This window comes from Poecilia mexicana, unplaced genomic scaffold, assembly GCF_051168715.1.
Source record: "Poecilia mexicana isolate PSO_F unplaced genomic scaffold, ASM5116871v1 scaffold_5, whole genome shotgun sequence".
NCBI classification, from domain to species: Eukaryota; Metazoa; Chordata; class Actinopteri; order Cyprinodontiformes; family Poeciliidae; genus Poecilia; species Poecilia mexicana.
Window position 1 is genome coordinate 26,286,051 of NW_028263374.1, and position 17,493 is coordinate 26,303,543.

Sequence of the window (17,493 nt, forward strand, 5' to 3'; positions counted from 1 at the left end):
GGAATTTTCCACTTCCATGCTAAGATAGCGAGCAAAAAGGTAATTTCTATTCAGTCATCACAACCTTACCTCTCTACAGCTCCATCTCTCCCCCGAACCCTTTCAACTCCCTTATTTTACTCCCTCCTCCCTTCACATAACATTGAGGTAATCCTAAATTGTTAACATACTGCTCAGCCATGACTGAAAACATTCCTAGCATCTCAGCGAGGGAGCTGACAGGAAACACCAGGCCTGCGTAGTCATCAAACAGCGTGCTCAGGCCCTGCTCCCATATCTGTACCCATATGTTCTCCCACACCCGTGCATGCACTGGACCTGTTCTAATTCGGACCTCGAAGGTCAGAACAGACACCGACCATGCTTTGGAACTTTTCTCCATGTTCATACCCAGAGTGCTTTGCAATAGTGACAGCTGCAGGGGTGTGGAAGCAAAGAGGTGCGTGATACACCTGTTGAGACCAGAAAACGCAGGTGAACGGTATGTCAGCACAGCCCCGAAGCAAAACAAGAAGGGCTACCTTTTCTTTTCCAGATGCTTCCTTTGAATTCAGCATATAAAAATTGTCAGCTATTCGTTTTACAAATAATCTTAAAGGCTCAATCATCCTTTGATTGTTTTGTTTTTAATACTTTGCTCAACAAAACATTGCTGATGGAAACTGGGTTAATGGTTATGTTCCATTTCGTGAATGAATCCTTGCTAAGCTGGGAGCATACAATATTATCTAACTAGGTACAAGTATAATTTTTTTTGTATCCACAGTTCCATGTTATTTGTTTTCTACTGGTTTTGTTGCTTTGCATTCCAGTTCTAAATACGTCAAAGGTATTCTATTGGATTCAGGCCTGGAGTCATACTAGTTTCACTCTTATTTACTTGTTTGGGGCTGTCGTCATGTTATAAAACTCCTCTCAAGCCAAACCTCTTGAGGTGATGTGTCATATTTTGTTTCCTATTTAGGTAAACAAACCGTGTGTTTTACCTTCCATTTTATATTTGGAGAGTCTCATTATGTTATGTTGTTAACAGATCTTCAGTTATATTATAGCTCGCTGATTCAAAGTTGTGGGCTGTTAAAGTTCTCATTCAATTAAGTAAAAGCATGATTGTTTTTTCTACCTGGCAGAGAAAGGTAAAAACAACATGCGTGATAAAAATCTAATAACTGCTTAATAATAACACGGTTGTAGACGACCTACACAGGAGCTTACGTTTACAGTAACAGGTCTGTTTGAGCGGTGATTCACATTCCAGGCCTTGATGGTAAGAGAATGTCATTCAATCTTTTGGAAAGATCTCCCACTCCCGTTTTAAAGTTATCTCCACCTACACCTTTCACACACTCTTGCATCTCAACATCACAAACATCCCACTCACATGTGACATCAACAGAATGCTCTAAACAGTGTAATTATTTCCGTTTCTGTTTAATTCTGCAATGAATTTTTTATTGTTTAAGCAACTAAACCAAAGTGCTCTTCCGGTGGTTTGGACACAGAAGCACATATGTGCCGAAACCATTATAAGAAAAACTTTTTTATTCATGTCCTAAAACAGCTTAAATATTTCCTTATGTGAGAGGTTACAGCAGAACATAACTTTTCCTTGAACTCTCCGTAACCCTAAAGTTATCTGAATGAAAATAAATGCCACTGGTCTAGACAGCCTTGTGGAGCACAGATTACACTTGTATAAAACTGTATACTAGCAAATGGAAATTTGCAAAGGTTTCCCACAAAATAATAATAATAGAAAAAATCCTGGCAGAAAAAAAGTGGAATTCCCAATGGGAGGGATGACTTGTCTGCTTTTGGAGGCCACTGTGAGTCTGAGACTGCAAGGTAGACAGTATTACATGCTGTGCAATCGTTAACATTCCCCTAACCTAACGTCAGGGCAGCTTTTAGAAATCTGAGGTAATCACCTTGTGAGGGGGCTTCTTCTGGGGCATGCTTTGGCTCTGCCAGTAAAGCCTCAGATGACTTATTGTAAATGGAGAGCGCGTTTAGTGCCCCAGGGAAAAAACAGCCTTTAAAAGGGGTTCTGACAGTTTGTTGCTATGGCAGAAAGTTTGTGCTTAACCTTCTTTCTTGATGATTTTCTAGTACCAAACCTTTTGAGACAGCACCGTTTTAACAAACAGGACTGGAATATTATTAAGTTAAAATAAAACATTCTATTTATTTATACTTGTTTCCACGGAAAGGATAAAACATACTTATTGTAAACTGTCATACGGAAAATTATGCCTCCTCAACGTACAGTAATCTTGTTTTATTTTGTTCCAATTTTCTTGAGAACTGAGTTCAGTTTCTCTTGACAAGATCAAATCAAATTTACAAACATGTACATCACATGCAACAATCACATCTTCTGTGACCTCTAATGTAAAGCAAAGTTTGGGATTTCCAGCATAATGACGCTGGTTCACTTTACATGGTTGTCACCATGCTAACTTATGTTGTTCCTGATTTAAGATCAATACACTGGAAGCAACAGCTCTCATGTAATCACTCCCATGAGAAAACAACAAACCAAAGCGATAAAACATTTCCTCCACATGGAGAGGCCCGTATGCCTTTCATTTAAATGACATAGGAAGACATTAGGCCACAGGACAAAAACACTACAACAAATTTAGCACTGTGGCATACACACTCTGATCACTCGATAAGCCAGGCTGCCACAGACTTTTCCTAGATGTCAAAAATTACCCCACACTGGTTCTGCAATAATGATGGGTTATCTCAACAGAATTATGTAACAGAATGCAGCTAAAGCAAACTGAATACTCTAAAATTTGTTCCAGTAAGAAGCTGAAGATTCAAAATGAATGTTAATTTTATTTCTTAATTAAAATGCATACTTCTGAAAAGAACTCTAAGGGTGTGTGTTCCTCTCCAAGCTGTCACAACTGTACTCTTACATACTTCCATAAAATGTTAAGTACCAAACATTTTATAAAGCAAAAGGGTGTGGATGGCAAAACAAAATCAATTCAGGCATTTATAGTTTACAATTTAAGCCTTCTGGACTGAGTTGGTTTAATCTTTGTAGATCATTTCTTAAAAGCAATATATATTCAACTCATTCAGGAGCATACAATCATGAACAAAACTTAGCAGTTTATGTGTTTGCCATGGATATTTTCTTTTTTATTTAACATGAATGTATTTGTTCCAATTTAAATGCATCATGCTCATTTCAGTGCTACCTACAAGTTTTTATCCCATTTGGCTCCAAATAAATATGGTAAATGGCATCAATCTGTCTCTGAAGTAAATTGGGCTCAATATTAGCAAATTCTGTATTTCTACAATCCACAAAATATATGGCACACTAATATAAGTGAAATAAAATAAGATTGTGGGAAATTATTATCAGATAATGAATCTATTAATCAAAGCAATTCTCTTTGATTCTTTTTGACTGATTCTGCTGTTCACTTTGACTCGCCTTTGCACCTTAAGTTGAAAAGCTCAACAGACGACAAACAAAAGCAGCTACACTAGTTGAATAAACTTAGGTATGTCCTTGTCCTTCAGTTTCCAAATCTGTCTGACAAATGAGCGGATGGGATTCCATGTTGGGTGAATCACACCAAAAGAATCTAATCTGACGTCAATTGCCAAAAAGCCTCCCACAAACAAACAATTATCTGCAAACCAAAACACAAACTATCTAAAAGCTTATTGCCTGAGATTGATTGTTGCAAAAAATAAATAATCTCACAAAACCTAGACTTTTGGGCTATCAGGGGCAAGAGAAACAGAAAAGGAGGCAGAAGAAAATCACTCCAGTCAACATTTATTGCTGTTCTTTCTTCCAAGTTAAGATGCAAATCTAATCAAAGATGTATTTTAAAGCTGTCGTTTACGAAATATTTTTAAATACTTATTAAAATTCTCACTATGTCATGAGAGTATAATATGAGACTGATAATCTGTGAAAAATCAATCTCCTCTGCCTTCTTCCAGCGCTCCGACTGTCATCTACACAAATGCACCGCTCATTCAGAAACGACCTATCAGAACCAGGAGGAGGCCCTTAGCACTGTCAATCAAACATGTGTACACGCCTCTCAACCCCCCAAATAATTAAATAATTAAAGAGAAGTGTGATTAAAGTGCTGCACCTGGATGCTATTGATTCTGCTAGAACACTTGCCAGTATGGCCATCTGGAGGTTTTAAGCTCATCAAGGACTCAACACCTGCAATTTTATGAACATATGGCAGGAAACAACACAACCACATGGATATTTAAATACTTCAACAGCAGAGGATGCCAATGCAATGTTTTTGTTCTTAAGTCTTGGTTCATGCTGTGCTAATTGTCTTTAATATAACCAAGTGATTCAGCATCAAACAGAAGATTTTAACCAGTCACCCACAGGCAATGTTTGCTAGTACTGCAAGTTTAGAGAGAGAAAAAAAACTGATTGTAGCTGAGTGATAAAAGACAAGTTTGGAGAGAAGGCAGAGAAGGAAGAGCCTGAGTGTGAAAACCAAGTCATAAATAAGAACCTTCTGCAAAAACAGACTAGTATAAATCAGGCGGTAAGAGGAGCTGAGTCTCTTTCAGGACATCAATAACCACCTCTGAAAGTGCTAGTGTGACTGGAAGAACCTGCCCGTGGGTCACAGCTCAACAGGTACAGACCTGTTAAACAGAATTACCTGTGGAAAGAAAACGCTCACCTCTGGGTTTAAGTTGTGACATGAAAACCGAAAGAGGAAGAAAAATCATTTTCTTATTTGCTTTTAAAGCAGCAGAGTATAAATCTGCCTGTTTTAATCCCCAAATCACTGCAACATATACGGTTTCTCCACTAATTAATGGAGAAACCATATATGTTGCAGTGATTTATAAGCACTTATTAATAAGTGCTTATTAATAAGCACTTCTTCTGGGTTTATATCCCTGTAATTGTTGTTCTTGTGCTGCTCTGGCCATGTACTCACCATACATTTTTCCCTCATCTGACAGGATAATTTTCCTTCTGCCACAGGGAGGGTAGATGGCGAGGGCCTCCTGAAAACTCTGCTCAATATCTGGGCTCCAAACGCCCTCTGCATCTCCGTCCATGGTCTTGTCCTCATTTTCCCCGTCCAGCCCATCTTCTGGGCTACCGTTGGCACTCCACTCGTTGGACGCAATGGTGGCGGCTCCCCCTGGGCCCGACCCTGAGCCCCAAGATCAAAGGATCAGTGGGAAATCTGTGGAACAAAACAGTGCAGAAGTTTTTATCAATCAGCAGTGAAGCTTCAGTCACAATTAAGGTTATTTATAATTTCACAATGCCTAACTCTTATGGACAGTGAGGTAACCTTTCTTTTTTGAATATGAGACAAAAAAGGTTCACACACATTTTGGTTTCCCCAAATTTTTGGATGCATAGGCAGATCCAACTTGTATTAAGGTTCAAATTTGTAAATCCCAGACATTAAAAACATATCTGTTGTCTGGATAATCTATAGAATTCAACAGAAAATATTTATTGCAAGAGCTTTTAGGAGTAGAAATGCACAATATGTCGTCAAAAACATTGAGATCGGCTGATAATAATTTTTTAACATATCAGCATCGGTCCGATAAATAACGCTGCCAATATTAACAACATATATTTATTTCTATCTTGTTGGTCATGTGGTACTTTTTTGGTCATGTGAAAGTAACAGTGATGCAGCACAGGATTGTAGGAAATTAAATTAAAGCAGAGAAACAATGGTGAAGTCAGCAACATAAATATCGGACATTTATATAGGGCCAGAATTTCATATTGACTTATCCCTAGGACAGCAACTGACCTTAAGCTACTCCGCCCACTTTTTGTCTTCTGCTTTAACCGTTTTTCTCTAATATTATAGAGTGCCCTACTGACAGATGTAACGAAAATGCAGAAAAAGTAATCAAATGTTGAAAAATCCATCACATCCATTACATAGGCTCCACTAAACTAATGCTCCAATTTCTCTCCCACCAAATGCTGCTGGATATAATCAGAGCATGTGGAACTATTTCTGGTTAACATTTTAGAAACATTGCATACGAACCATGTGTTTGGAAAATTATGAGTGACAAATTTAACAACTCCATAAAACAATAATGGGATTTAGGCAACACTGGAAGGAGTCTTGATTAAAGGAAGAATGAGGTCAACAAGAATAACTCATCACAATGAGAAGGGCAAAGCTTTTAAAGTTTGGCTGAGCACTGGCAGAACATCCAAGTCTCTTTGCTGCTCTTTATGTATGATATCATGTCAGATTACAGCAAAAAGTTACATGAAAAGATTGCTTCAGCTTTTCAACAGCCAATTTAGCAAAATTCTCATGTTATTTTTGCCAAAATACTTTGCAATGTGTGACCTACATCACTTTAGCAAACTGGTAGAACATCTAAACAGTTAAGCTTTAAACAAACTCCTCAGTAAGAGAACAGTTTTAGAGCTCACTGTTAAAGACGGTGCAAAATGATAATCATTTTGTAAAACGATTATCCGCAAAATCCATATAACTTTGTTTTAAGCGACGCTAAATCATTATTAGATTTACTTACTTTTGTATGAGTAATGACAGCACCAAAGCCGCGTAGAGAATTAATTCAAACAACACATGACTAAAACTTTCTTGAGAATTGTGTGTCAGATAATTACAAGCCATAGTTTCTTTCTTTGAGACACTCAACCAGTTAGGCAACTAAATAGAAGCCTGGAAACTCTTTTGCTGTTTGAGCTGGACGAGCAAGTTTCATGACTACATGAACACACTGATCTGAGATAACCAACAAGCAAACAAGTTAGAAGTTTCTATGGATACTTCTTTGGTTATTATTCTAGCAAACTGATCTCCAAAGCGAATACTTCTTAGATACTCTGTAAATACATTAGTCACTGGAATTTGTCGGCTCGTTTGATGCTCCTTTTCCCTCAATAATGTTTTCACTATAACAATACAAAGGAGAGAGGGCTGTGAGAATTCATGTAAAGCACAAGGATAACACTCTATTTTCCACAGCCATGTCACTATCACTATACTTTAATTCGATTTCTCTCGAATGCTTAGATGAATTCAAGATATTTCATAAAACAAAGTTTAAAGACCCCAATAATCAGCATTGGTCTCTGAGAATGCTTGTGGTTTGGGAACTGTTTCCCAATGTGGTCGGATTATAGCTGACTGCAGGAAAAGATCTTAAATATTTTTCAAGCTGTCTTTTTGACATTGTATTGTTTCAGTAATAAAAGTCAATGAGGTAATGATCCTCCCAGGATGGTTCTCTTTCTGTTTTAACATTTCACCAGACACTGACTAATGTGAAGTAAAATGGATAAATACAGGGGAATGAAACATTTTAACCAAATATATGACCGTTTTGAGTTTACAAGACAAGACTAAGGCAGCTATAATGATTTCAAAGAATTTAGCATGATTGCCATATTTTATTATTTATATTAAAGACTGTGAGGCGATGTGACAGTAAGGGAGGTTTGGAAAACCATTTTCTACCCCTTTTTTACTTTATTGAAACAATAACAAATCACAGATACCACCGTTTTGCTCCAAATTTTGTTTAAATTGAACTTGGCAGCAACACAAATAAAAAACACATCTATACATATATTTTCTTCAAAAAGAAATTAAAATAGATTTTTTTAAAAATAGAGATTAATATACTAAAATATTACTAACTAAGTCCAGCACATTTCACTCCCACATTAAAATCCCACATTAAAATGACAAGACTTCTTTAAACTGAAGTCTTGTCGTCATCTCTAAAAACCTAAAAACAAGATTAAGAAGCTCATTTTGTGAAACATAAATGTATATTCATTCCTGCACATACATTGTATTTCTGTGAACAGTACTGCAGTGTTGTGCTGCAGTTGGAAAAGATGGAGTCAGTCACTCTTCAGTGTCGCCATCTAAATGTTTTTCATAATGGCCCCTGCCTGTCAATGATTAAATACTTATTATCTTAACTGAATCAGAAAATAAACCATGTTGCTGTCTTTAAGCATTCGGCATGCTGAGGTAAGTGGATCTTCATCAATGTGGACAGACAGCATGGCATGAGGAAAAGTAACTTTATAAACGGATCATTGTTACGACACTTAGCAGTTACGGAATTGTTGTTGCAGATACACATATGTGGAGTACATGTGGTATCTGTGTTGCAATGCTCATGCCATGGTATTTTTTTTTACAAATCCATAAAATGTGCCAGCCACGTTTTCCTGGACAAGACATTATGCAAGTCTTAGTTCAATATAGAAATGCAATGCAATTACAAAGTCAATAACATATGGCATTGTTCGATGGCTCATTGTTTTAACAGACATCTACTCTTAATGCCAAACAGGAGCATCTGGAAATAGATGTTATTTTTACACTTATTTCAAACATAACTACAAACAGATCAAATAAATTATTCAAACTTTAATTACATTCTAAGCTGATTTAGCAAGACTAGTTTTAATATTAGGATTGATTGTTATTGTACAATAAAAAATACCTAAACTAAACTGATTGTTTACCTAATAATGCTTATGCAACAACTTTTGTTTTTACAGAGGGCACAGAAGTCTATTTTAATTGTACAAGAATTTTGCGTTGACATGTCTCATCAATGCATCTACAGTGAAAAAATGTGCAAGAGATTGCTAATCATTGATATGAAACTCATTATTGCCTAGAAACTGATGTCTCTCCTTTTTAAAAATATTGTACAATGTAGTTTATAATCCCAATTCACTTGCTGTCAACGTAGCTCATGGTCCAATTAAAGCCACTGCATGCAACATGAAATCAGCTGCAGTGACTGAACCCAAATGACAGTTTGATGAATATCCAGAAGTCAGTCTGTTAATTTTAGCTGAGACGGTACCCTCATGACGAAGCCTTGCAACACGATCACTCAACACTAAAACTGAGCTCCCATCAGCAGATCAAATAATCTCCTCAGACCACACAGATCACAAGGTTGGGTCCCTCAGGATTACACAATCTACACACAACAATAGTCCATTAGATTAATCAGAAGCATTGCATCCTACTCCAACCACTGCATTAATCCAGGGAAGTAAATGCCAAGACTGTACATGTCTAGTTTAGTGTGATGATTTTGCTTTTTGCTTGTTTTTGAACTGTTTGTACAAACTGAGTTTGTGATTTGGTAGCATTTTGTTATTAACGTGTAGAAAATAAAGGAACCAGTACTAAAAAAGAATACTTTATGAATAGAAGAACATGTTAAGAAAATTGTGTACTAAATAATCGTTAGCTGATGTTTTAAGGAAATGTACTCACAGTCCTATGTATGTTTCCTATCAGAAGAGTAACTAGAAGTTAACAAAATTCTAATCATCTTTAATCCAAGAGATAAAAAAAATTAAACAAAATCCACTAATTTCATTATAAAAGTGATTCTTACATTGAGATTTTAGCATCTCTTACGTTCAGCAGCAGTTTAGCAGTCTAATGTGAAGTTTTTTTTTTAGTAGACAGCATGTATCAATAATGAAACTGCAGGTGTTGTGCGGTAACCGGTTTAGTAATTAAAGGCTGGTGGCAGTGTGAGGGAGGGAGAAGTGGCTGCACTATTGTTTATGTCCAATTATAGCAGAGAAAACACCACAAACCTCTTCTGCACTGCGAGCTGTGAAGAGCAGCAAACAGTGCTCGACACAATGACCGATCTGACGACCTCAGCGGAGCTCAGAGTGCTCACACTAGTGTGTTCGAGAGAGGTGCTGCAAAAGAGAGGCTCTTCGCCGCGAGAGGGGCCTGAATTCCAGACATGTCCTTATTAAGAAAGGCCTGCGAGAGCTCACTGTTTCTCCTCCTGCCTCCCTTGTGTCAACTCAACGCCCTCCTTCCCTCCCTTCACTGCCTCTCTACCCTCCACCCTCCACCCCTCTAACTCAGAATGTCTCTACCCAAATAAGGGCAGGAGACCAGGGGATGCATGTATGGGAGGAGTGGGTTGGTTGACTGGCTGGAGAGCAGAGGGAGAAAAAAAAGGGGTGTCCATGGGGGAAGAGAGGTGAGCGGTATTGGAAAGGGGAGGGAATGTGGTGAGGGGGGCCAGATTGTTGTCCAATTTAGGCGTCCACTTTGGGGTCTGGAAAACAGTGGGATTGTTCCAGCTGGAATGCAACATCAGCACTGAATCGCTCCAGCATTATGACGCTCAGAGCTCAGACCAAAGGGAGGGCAACGTCTGTTCAGCCATCTTTCAATATGTCCTCTGTGGTTGTTACAAAAGTTAGCTCAGGGTCATTTCTATGATAAAACTTTGAGTCAGTTTTATGAACAGAAATTTAAAAATTTTACTATTTTGAGCTTTACATGATCTAATATTAGTCCCTCGTCAAAAATGTAACTGGGGTGTTGCTTTGATTCTTTCATGCATGTCTGAGGAATCCTTGATTCTCCCATGGCAGCCAGCATTTAGGGATTCGGGGGTGCCTAAATGCTTGCTCTCACAAATCACCACCTATTTCCACAAAACTCCTCAGAGCACCAGTCTCCAGATGAGCTTCCGCCTCACAGAGCACCCCTACCTCCCACCTTCTCCACACAGCTCCTCCAGACTAGTGGTAGCAGCAATGAGCAAACAGCTGGTGGAACTGCGCATTTGCTGAGTTTATCATACAAACTACTTTTCAGTCCAACGCTCCTAAGAATGGTTGTAAATGACAGTAGCAACGTTATGATGACAAGCTGAAGTTAGTGTTGAAAAGAGCAGGAACTTCTTGAAGAGAAAGAGGCCAATTTCAAGGCAAATTGCGAAGTTAAGTATTTTAAATTAGGTTGTATATAGACAGAATTTTTATAACAAATAAAGGTAACATAGCTACTTAATTGTGCTATAAAGTGGCACTCTGTGTCTGGAAAAGACATAATAAAGCCACTTTAAGAATTTCTGATTTTGTTGCTATATAAAGTTTAATGATGTAGATTAAATTAATCAAGATTTTACTAAAATTTTGTTGGATCCATTTTGGTGTGAAACAAAATACTCACAAACTGCAAACATTCTAAGGGGGAAAAAAAAAGCTTTAAGTCCTTACAATATGTTCTTTATGATTAACACTTACTAAAACAAAACATAAATACTAATGAAATCAATTTACTTTAACTTCTAACTTCAATTTAGAAGTCCTCTGTAACTTCACAATCCCATGTGTCAGACATTTGATGGGAGAGTTTCATAAATATCCAGACTGAATCACACTATCCTCTCACACATTACAAAAAAGGAGGAAAAAAAAATCAATAACACACCTCCCCTCCTACTTTCTGGGAGTCACGCCATGAGACTCTGAGACCAACACGCTTCAGAATTCCAATGTGCAGCAGGAATGTAAATAATGCTGTAAAGCTATGCTCCTTGTACATTCACTGAAACAGCACCATTCATGCACCGAAATCCCTCTTCCTATTTTCCCAGCGCACACCAGAGTGATCATATTGCCATCTGTTTTCAGCAATCGGCTTATCTCTGCTTCAGATTTAACTACGAACTGGCTGGAGTTGTGCAGAGTTTCCTTTCTCCCTCCTAGACTGGATTGTGTACTAATGAATTCCAGTAATTCATATGAGTCACTCTGAGGCTGCCGGGTCACATGGAGCAAAGCTGTCAATGCGGCCTAAATAAGGTAAGGGATCCCATTGCACATAAAGTAAAAGAGCCTTAAAACCTTACAAATCATAAGCAGTGTGTTCAGGTAGTAGGGATCCCTTCAAGTTCCTATTCATTAAAATTGACGAGATTCCAAATTTGTCAATTTTTTGACTACTACTCTACTTCCTCGTCTTCCTCGTAACACAAACATCATGTTCTCAGACTGAATAGATCCATGTCATTTAGATCCATGTCAAAAACTACTATTGAGAATTACTCCACTGTGTCTGAATACACTTTAAAACAAAATTTAACAAATAACAGGACAGGACATAGAAACACGTGCTAACATCTCACCATAAGAACCAGGAGAGCCGACAGAGCCAAACAAGCATCATTACTCACTTGGGCATATACTGCATGCAATATGTTACTTTTAAGCTGAGGAGATTCATGTGTTTGCTTCACAACCATAAGAGACTTTCAATATTAATGATGCATTAAAACATGAGCTCATGGAAACTGCAATAAATACCAGAAAGAATTACAACAAACAAATCTGTCCATTTATTACTGTGGCTATGTGCAGTCATGGTTTTCTCCAATGCGATGCTTCTTTGTTGCTATCATCTTGTCTCTGTCAACCTTTAATAGTGGTTCAGTTAAATCAATCCAAGTAAAACTGACAAAATATTCATCTGACCTCAGTCTGTTGTCAGATACATCAGAAATATATAAAAAACTATAGATGCACTCATAAGCAGTTTAATAAATATTTAAGTTTTTTTTTTCTTTTTTTTTTATCTGATCTGCCAGTTCCAATATTTATATTTACATATTACATTATGCTTGATGACATTTCAGGTGAATTTGTAAAAGCAGTGAGACCTTCACAACAACAGCTTCATAACTGCTACAAAAATAATAATTTCAACAGTTACAGCTGCATCTCAAAAATTCCAATGAGCACAATACTCAGATGATATAAAAGATGTCAGGTACGATATATTCCTATTTGCTTCTTCTTTCCACTCTTTCTAATCTTTTATTCTTACTTTATGAGATCAGTAGCATTTTTTGGTAATGCCATATGTGTCTAACGTGAGCTTTTGTTGCCGTGATACTCTGTCCTACTGGCTGAATATTACATTAGAATGAAAAATGCAACTTTAGAACTCATAAAGTATGCTGTATTGTCCAACAAGTACTGCACTCCAGACAGTTCTTTGTGATATGAATATTGCACACACTGACAGTGTGACAATGGTATATTTGTGACATATTGTGCTGCTCCACACATTATAGAAATAACCTGAAAGGGGAAAAACATGATTTCTTCATAAACCGGCCTGAGTCAAAGCAATAATCAACAGTTGTCCAAGGCCCACTCACAAAGAGCTTCAAAAATCCTGAAAATGGCATGCACAATTTTTTTTTTCTCCCACAAGAAACAATAAGAAAAGTAATGAACTGCAATCCCTCTATGCACACTGACTGCATAACAATCCACTGCTGAAAAACAGAATTACAGCTTGTTTAAAGTTTGTTGCAGAGCATTTGGACAAGCCATTGAAATACAAGATGAAACGTGGTACGTCACTGCACACACAATGTTTGGAAGAAGATTGGTCCTGCACAACCCCCAAAAACGCCATGCCAAAGGTAACATTTTCATGTGGAAACAACATGGTGTGATCTGTCATAAAGCATATCTTAATGCCAGACTAAAGAATAATTGAATAGTAAACTTACTGAGACATTCTTGAGAATAATCTAAAAATGAAACAAGTTTGATTACTGGCCTGATGAACTGAAACGAGCTTACGCATCTTTACAGCAATTATGAAGATGCTAACTGCAGAAACCCTGTACAGTTAGGTACAAATTTGCTTTGCTTAATGATACCGTGTTTGTCAAAACTGTTTTATACTTGCTTTACATTGTATGAAGAGGTGTATGTTCTTATTTAAGAGAAATGTAAAAAAAACAATCTAGAACCTTTTCAATCCCCCTCAAAAACTAAGAGAAACCAAGTTCCTATTCACAGCCATGTATACCTCCACTATCATGACTCCAAGTCGAGATGCAGATTGCAAGCAGATTTCCTTCAAATCTGCCTCTTTCAGTGCTGATCCTTCAAAGTTGTCCTCCTTTCATGTTTCTCCTGTCAGATTGTATATTCCTCCTTCTAGTTCCAAACTGCTGCACAGCACGATTTGTTCCTGTCTTTAGAAATTCAGCTTTTGTTTAGTTGCTGTAGGGCTTGTGACAGTTCTTGGCAAAAAAAACCAGACCGCTGCTGGCGGCCAAAAGCCCCCCTGCTTAGCTGGGACCTAAATACACCTCTGACAAACTTTCGAGTTTACACACAGTAACAAATCCCTGCCTGAAAACTTCTCCACATGAAAACCGCACGTTGTGTCAAGGTTGAGGGGGTCTCACAGATGTAGTCAGCGCTTTTCGTCACAGCGAGACCCCGCAACTCGCAGCCGCGTCACACAAACACACATTTTGAAGGGGAGAAACAACAGGTCTTGGCGGCAGAAGGCGCAGCTGCTCTCTAAGGTCAGATTACAGATAAAGAAAACATTTTAGGTTGCAGGCCAGGAAAGCTCCACTGACAAGAGTTTTATTCCGACCGACACAGAGACTGCAGAGTAAAGGATTTTCTGCAAAACACATACATTTGACTGTAACACAACTGTTCATTTAGGACATGTGCTCAGCCAGACTCATGAAATCACAAGCGCCCTCTCAAAATACAGGGAGTCATCACCCTTTCCTTTGCCTCCTGTGTCTGTGTATGGCCCTAATAAATTCTCTCCAGCTCCTCCAATAACTTCCTCCTACTTCCTATCTGGCACGGCACTCAGGAAACAATCAGAGCTGAGAGTAAGAGGAGTGCTGGACAGCCAGCAGCTCACACGGCAAGAGGCAGAGGGAAAATCTGAGACATGCACATCAACACACGCACATACACACAACATATGTGCCGCTTGTCAAGTCAAACATTTGCAGTCTGATACCAGCTGCGGGCCCAAAGAAAACAATGACCCTCACAGTAATGTGTTGCATGCAAAAATTATAATCCACAGCTTTGGTGCAAAACTGTTGAGATTGAAGAAAAACACATGACTTAAAATGATCTAAAATGAGTCCTTTTTCTTTTTTTTCTTTAGAAAGTATCACATACTGTGAAAAACAGACAAATTTGAGTGTGGTAAGAACAAAGGGCAGGTAAACACAAGTCAAGTCAGAGCAAAAACATAAGTTTCACTCCCTGATTGCTCTATTTTAATAGCTGATGCTCCTGGCTATGTGGTCTACAGTCCAATGTCACACTTTTAAACAGTTGGGCTTGATTCTAACTGCAAAGGGAAAGACTGAGACAAAGTAAGCCACAGGGCCTTTTTCCCCCCACCAACAGCCTGAATCAGCATTCTAATCGGAAATTTTCCAAGGAACGTAGCGGAGAAGCCATTCTAGCCTGAATTGGTCATTTTGTGGTAAAGGGAGCGGTCACAGGCCATAATCTGTGAAACCTTTAAGACATGAGGCAGAATGCACCCAGCCAATAATTCATCTCACTATATAATTCAAGGCATTAAGAGCAGCCACGTTTTTGATCAGTGTAATATGCACGACAATTTCGCAAGAAAAAAACTGCAACCAAACACAAAAAGCAGAGCCAAATTCTGCGACTTTTGGCACCGTTTCACAATTGATGCATGTATGATTGTTCAGAATATGAGTGAAATGAATGAGCATTGTGCTTTAGAAGGAGATCATCACCCCCAACCTAAAACACTCAGCACAGAGGGATTAAAGTAGTTTCACATGAGTGCCCTTGGGTCACTGGAGCTCCACAAAGACACACCAGCCCCACACAAAAGCCAACACACACTTATAAAATGCAAGACAGACTTAAGATAGGAGTAAGTCTCCTGTTATCTGTAACAGAGATTGGGATTGCCCTGGATATTCTCTTCTGTGCTCGTCTTCTTTTGACCACATTTTTTTTATTTTATTTTATTTTTTTTAGGTATCTTCAGTCCTACCAGTTGGTCTCCAGAGAAAAGAACAACTAAAACATTTAACAAGTTGTGGACAGCTGACACAAAGAGAACACTGTTCTAGGCCACTCCCCGGCTCCTCCCCTGAGTGGTCCGAACAAGAGGCCAAAAGGCTTATCTGTGAAAACCTGATGGTTTGGAGAGTATGTAAACATGTGCAGTGCATGAATGTGAATACAGTGCTGATAAATTGTGTTCGAGGGGAATTTGAGAGTGAAGAAGCTTGTTTATGTTACAAGATTTGGTCTAATTTGCTTTGAAACTTTTCACTTTCTTTTTTGCTGAGTGAGTGCAACAAACAGCTCATGTCGTGTTGTCCTCTTCAGAAGAACTCCTCTGCAACTATTATATTCTAAATTGCCACTAAAGACGCTCCGCTAAGAGCTGCAGGCTTTTCTCCTGTGTCCTCACCATACAGACATAAGTGAGGCTGTATTTGTTCACTTCTGGCCCTACAGAGGGGTAAGTGTCCGCCATTTGGACAAGCACTTCTGGGGATGGTGCTAAAAGGCAGCCAATGCCTGCACAAATGGGCACGAGCTCATTAGCTGGTCTTCTGTGGGTTTAGCACAAATGAGTGAAGCAGCTACTGTCGGTCAACAGAGCAACGCATTGCAGGGCATGAAGATGTGCCCCAGCGTGGGAATAACTCAAAGACCATGGATTATTTGCAAAATAATTTATTCACAGTTTGTAATCATGTATGTAATCCAGATTTTCCTTTTTTTGTTGTTGCCTAGTGAGGAGCACACATGGCAATTAACTGGCTTCGGCAAACAACCTGGAGGAACACAGCTGGGGCATTAAAAACAGACACTAACCCAAAATAATTTAATTGACCCCTACACCCACTGAGTTGTTAAACTTTCTCCTCTGCATTTCACTCTCTCACACAACAACAGAGCAGCTACAAAAAAATCTGCAAAAGCGGAGAAACATAAACTACAAGGAAGAAAAGATCACATTGTACCACAGAGGCCCGGCATATTCACACTGCCTAAAAACAAACAGAGGGACTCTGTCACTGTTGCAAAAAATACTTAAGACTTTACAGATTTTATTATTAAGTGACTTGATGAGTCTCAATTATTTACAGATATGCTGTTTTGTTCTGAGGAAGACTTTCATTTTAGAACATTTCATTCACAGTAATCAAATTACATGAAACTCTTGAGTGTGCTTTAAAATACTAAGTTTTTAATTTGACCTATAACTTATCTTCAAGTAGTCATGAAAAAATTCATGGCATGAGATATCTGTGTCAAACAAGACTTGTGCAAAAACTTTTTGCCCCTTAAAAGAAAGACTGAGGTTCATAATCACACAATCTTGTTGAAATGATTTAAACATGTAAAAAGTAATAATTGATAGAGTTTAATAATATGTCAGACCAAGAACTAAAAAGATTGATCTTTTCAGTGTGACCAACTAGATGGACTGCATTCTGCTATCAAGTTAAACCTGTTGATTGTCAGTGATTCAAATGAGCAGCTCTTATGACTGCACAAATTAGGAATGTTGTTTTGTTTCTATTCCACTCAAAACGTAAAACTCTGTCAAAATGTGAAGCTAGGCTGAGCCAAGGGCACACACACAGAGAGGACAGGTGTAGCCCGAGGTTGTATCTAATTATACAATTAGCCTGTTGCATATCCATGCATCTCACATCCTCACCTATGAATTATGTACTTAGTAGGACTTTGCAGAGTATCGTGGCATGCTTTGGCAGTTGAGAAGAGAAAACTCAGAAAGACAGGAGGAACTGAGCATCTTATTGAATAACTTG

General features: G+C 38.3%; 1 protein-coding gene across 5 annotated transcripts in view; it reads right to left on the reverse strand.

Annotated features, from left to right (window-relative positions):
• Positions 1-17,493, reverse strand: part of LOC106921002 (transcriptional enhancer factor TEF-5) — a 34,382-nt gene that overhangs the window by 15,342 nt on the left and 1,547 nt on the right. For all 5 annotated transcript variants that reach the window (XM_014992400.2, XM_014992398.2, XM_014992397.2 and 2 more), the window contains exon 3: positions 4,968-5,222. In XM_014992400.2, the coding sequence (XP_014847886.1) occupies positions 4,968-5,091 (124 nt within the window). In that variant the 5' untranslated portion in view covers positions 5,092-5,222. The remainder of the gene's footprint in view (positions 1-4,967; positions 5,223-17,493) is intronic.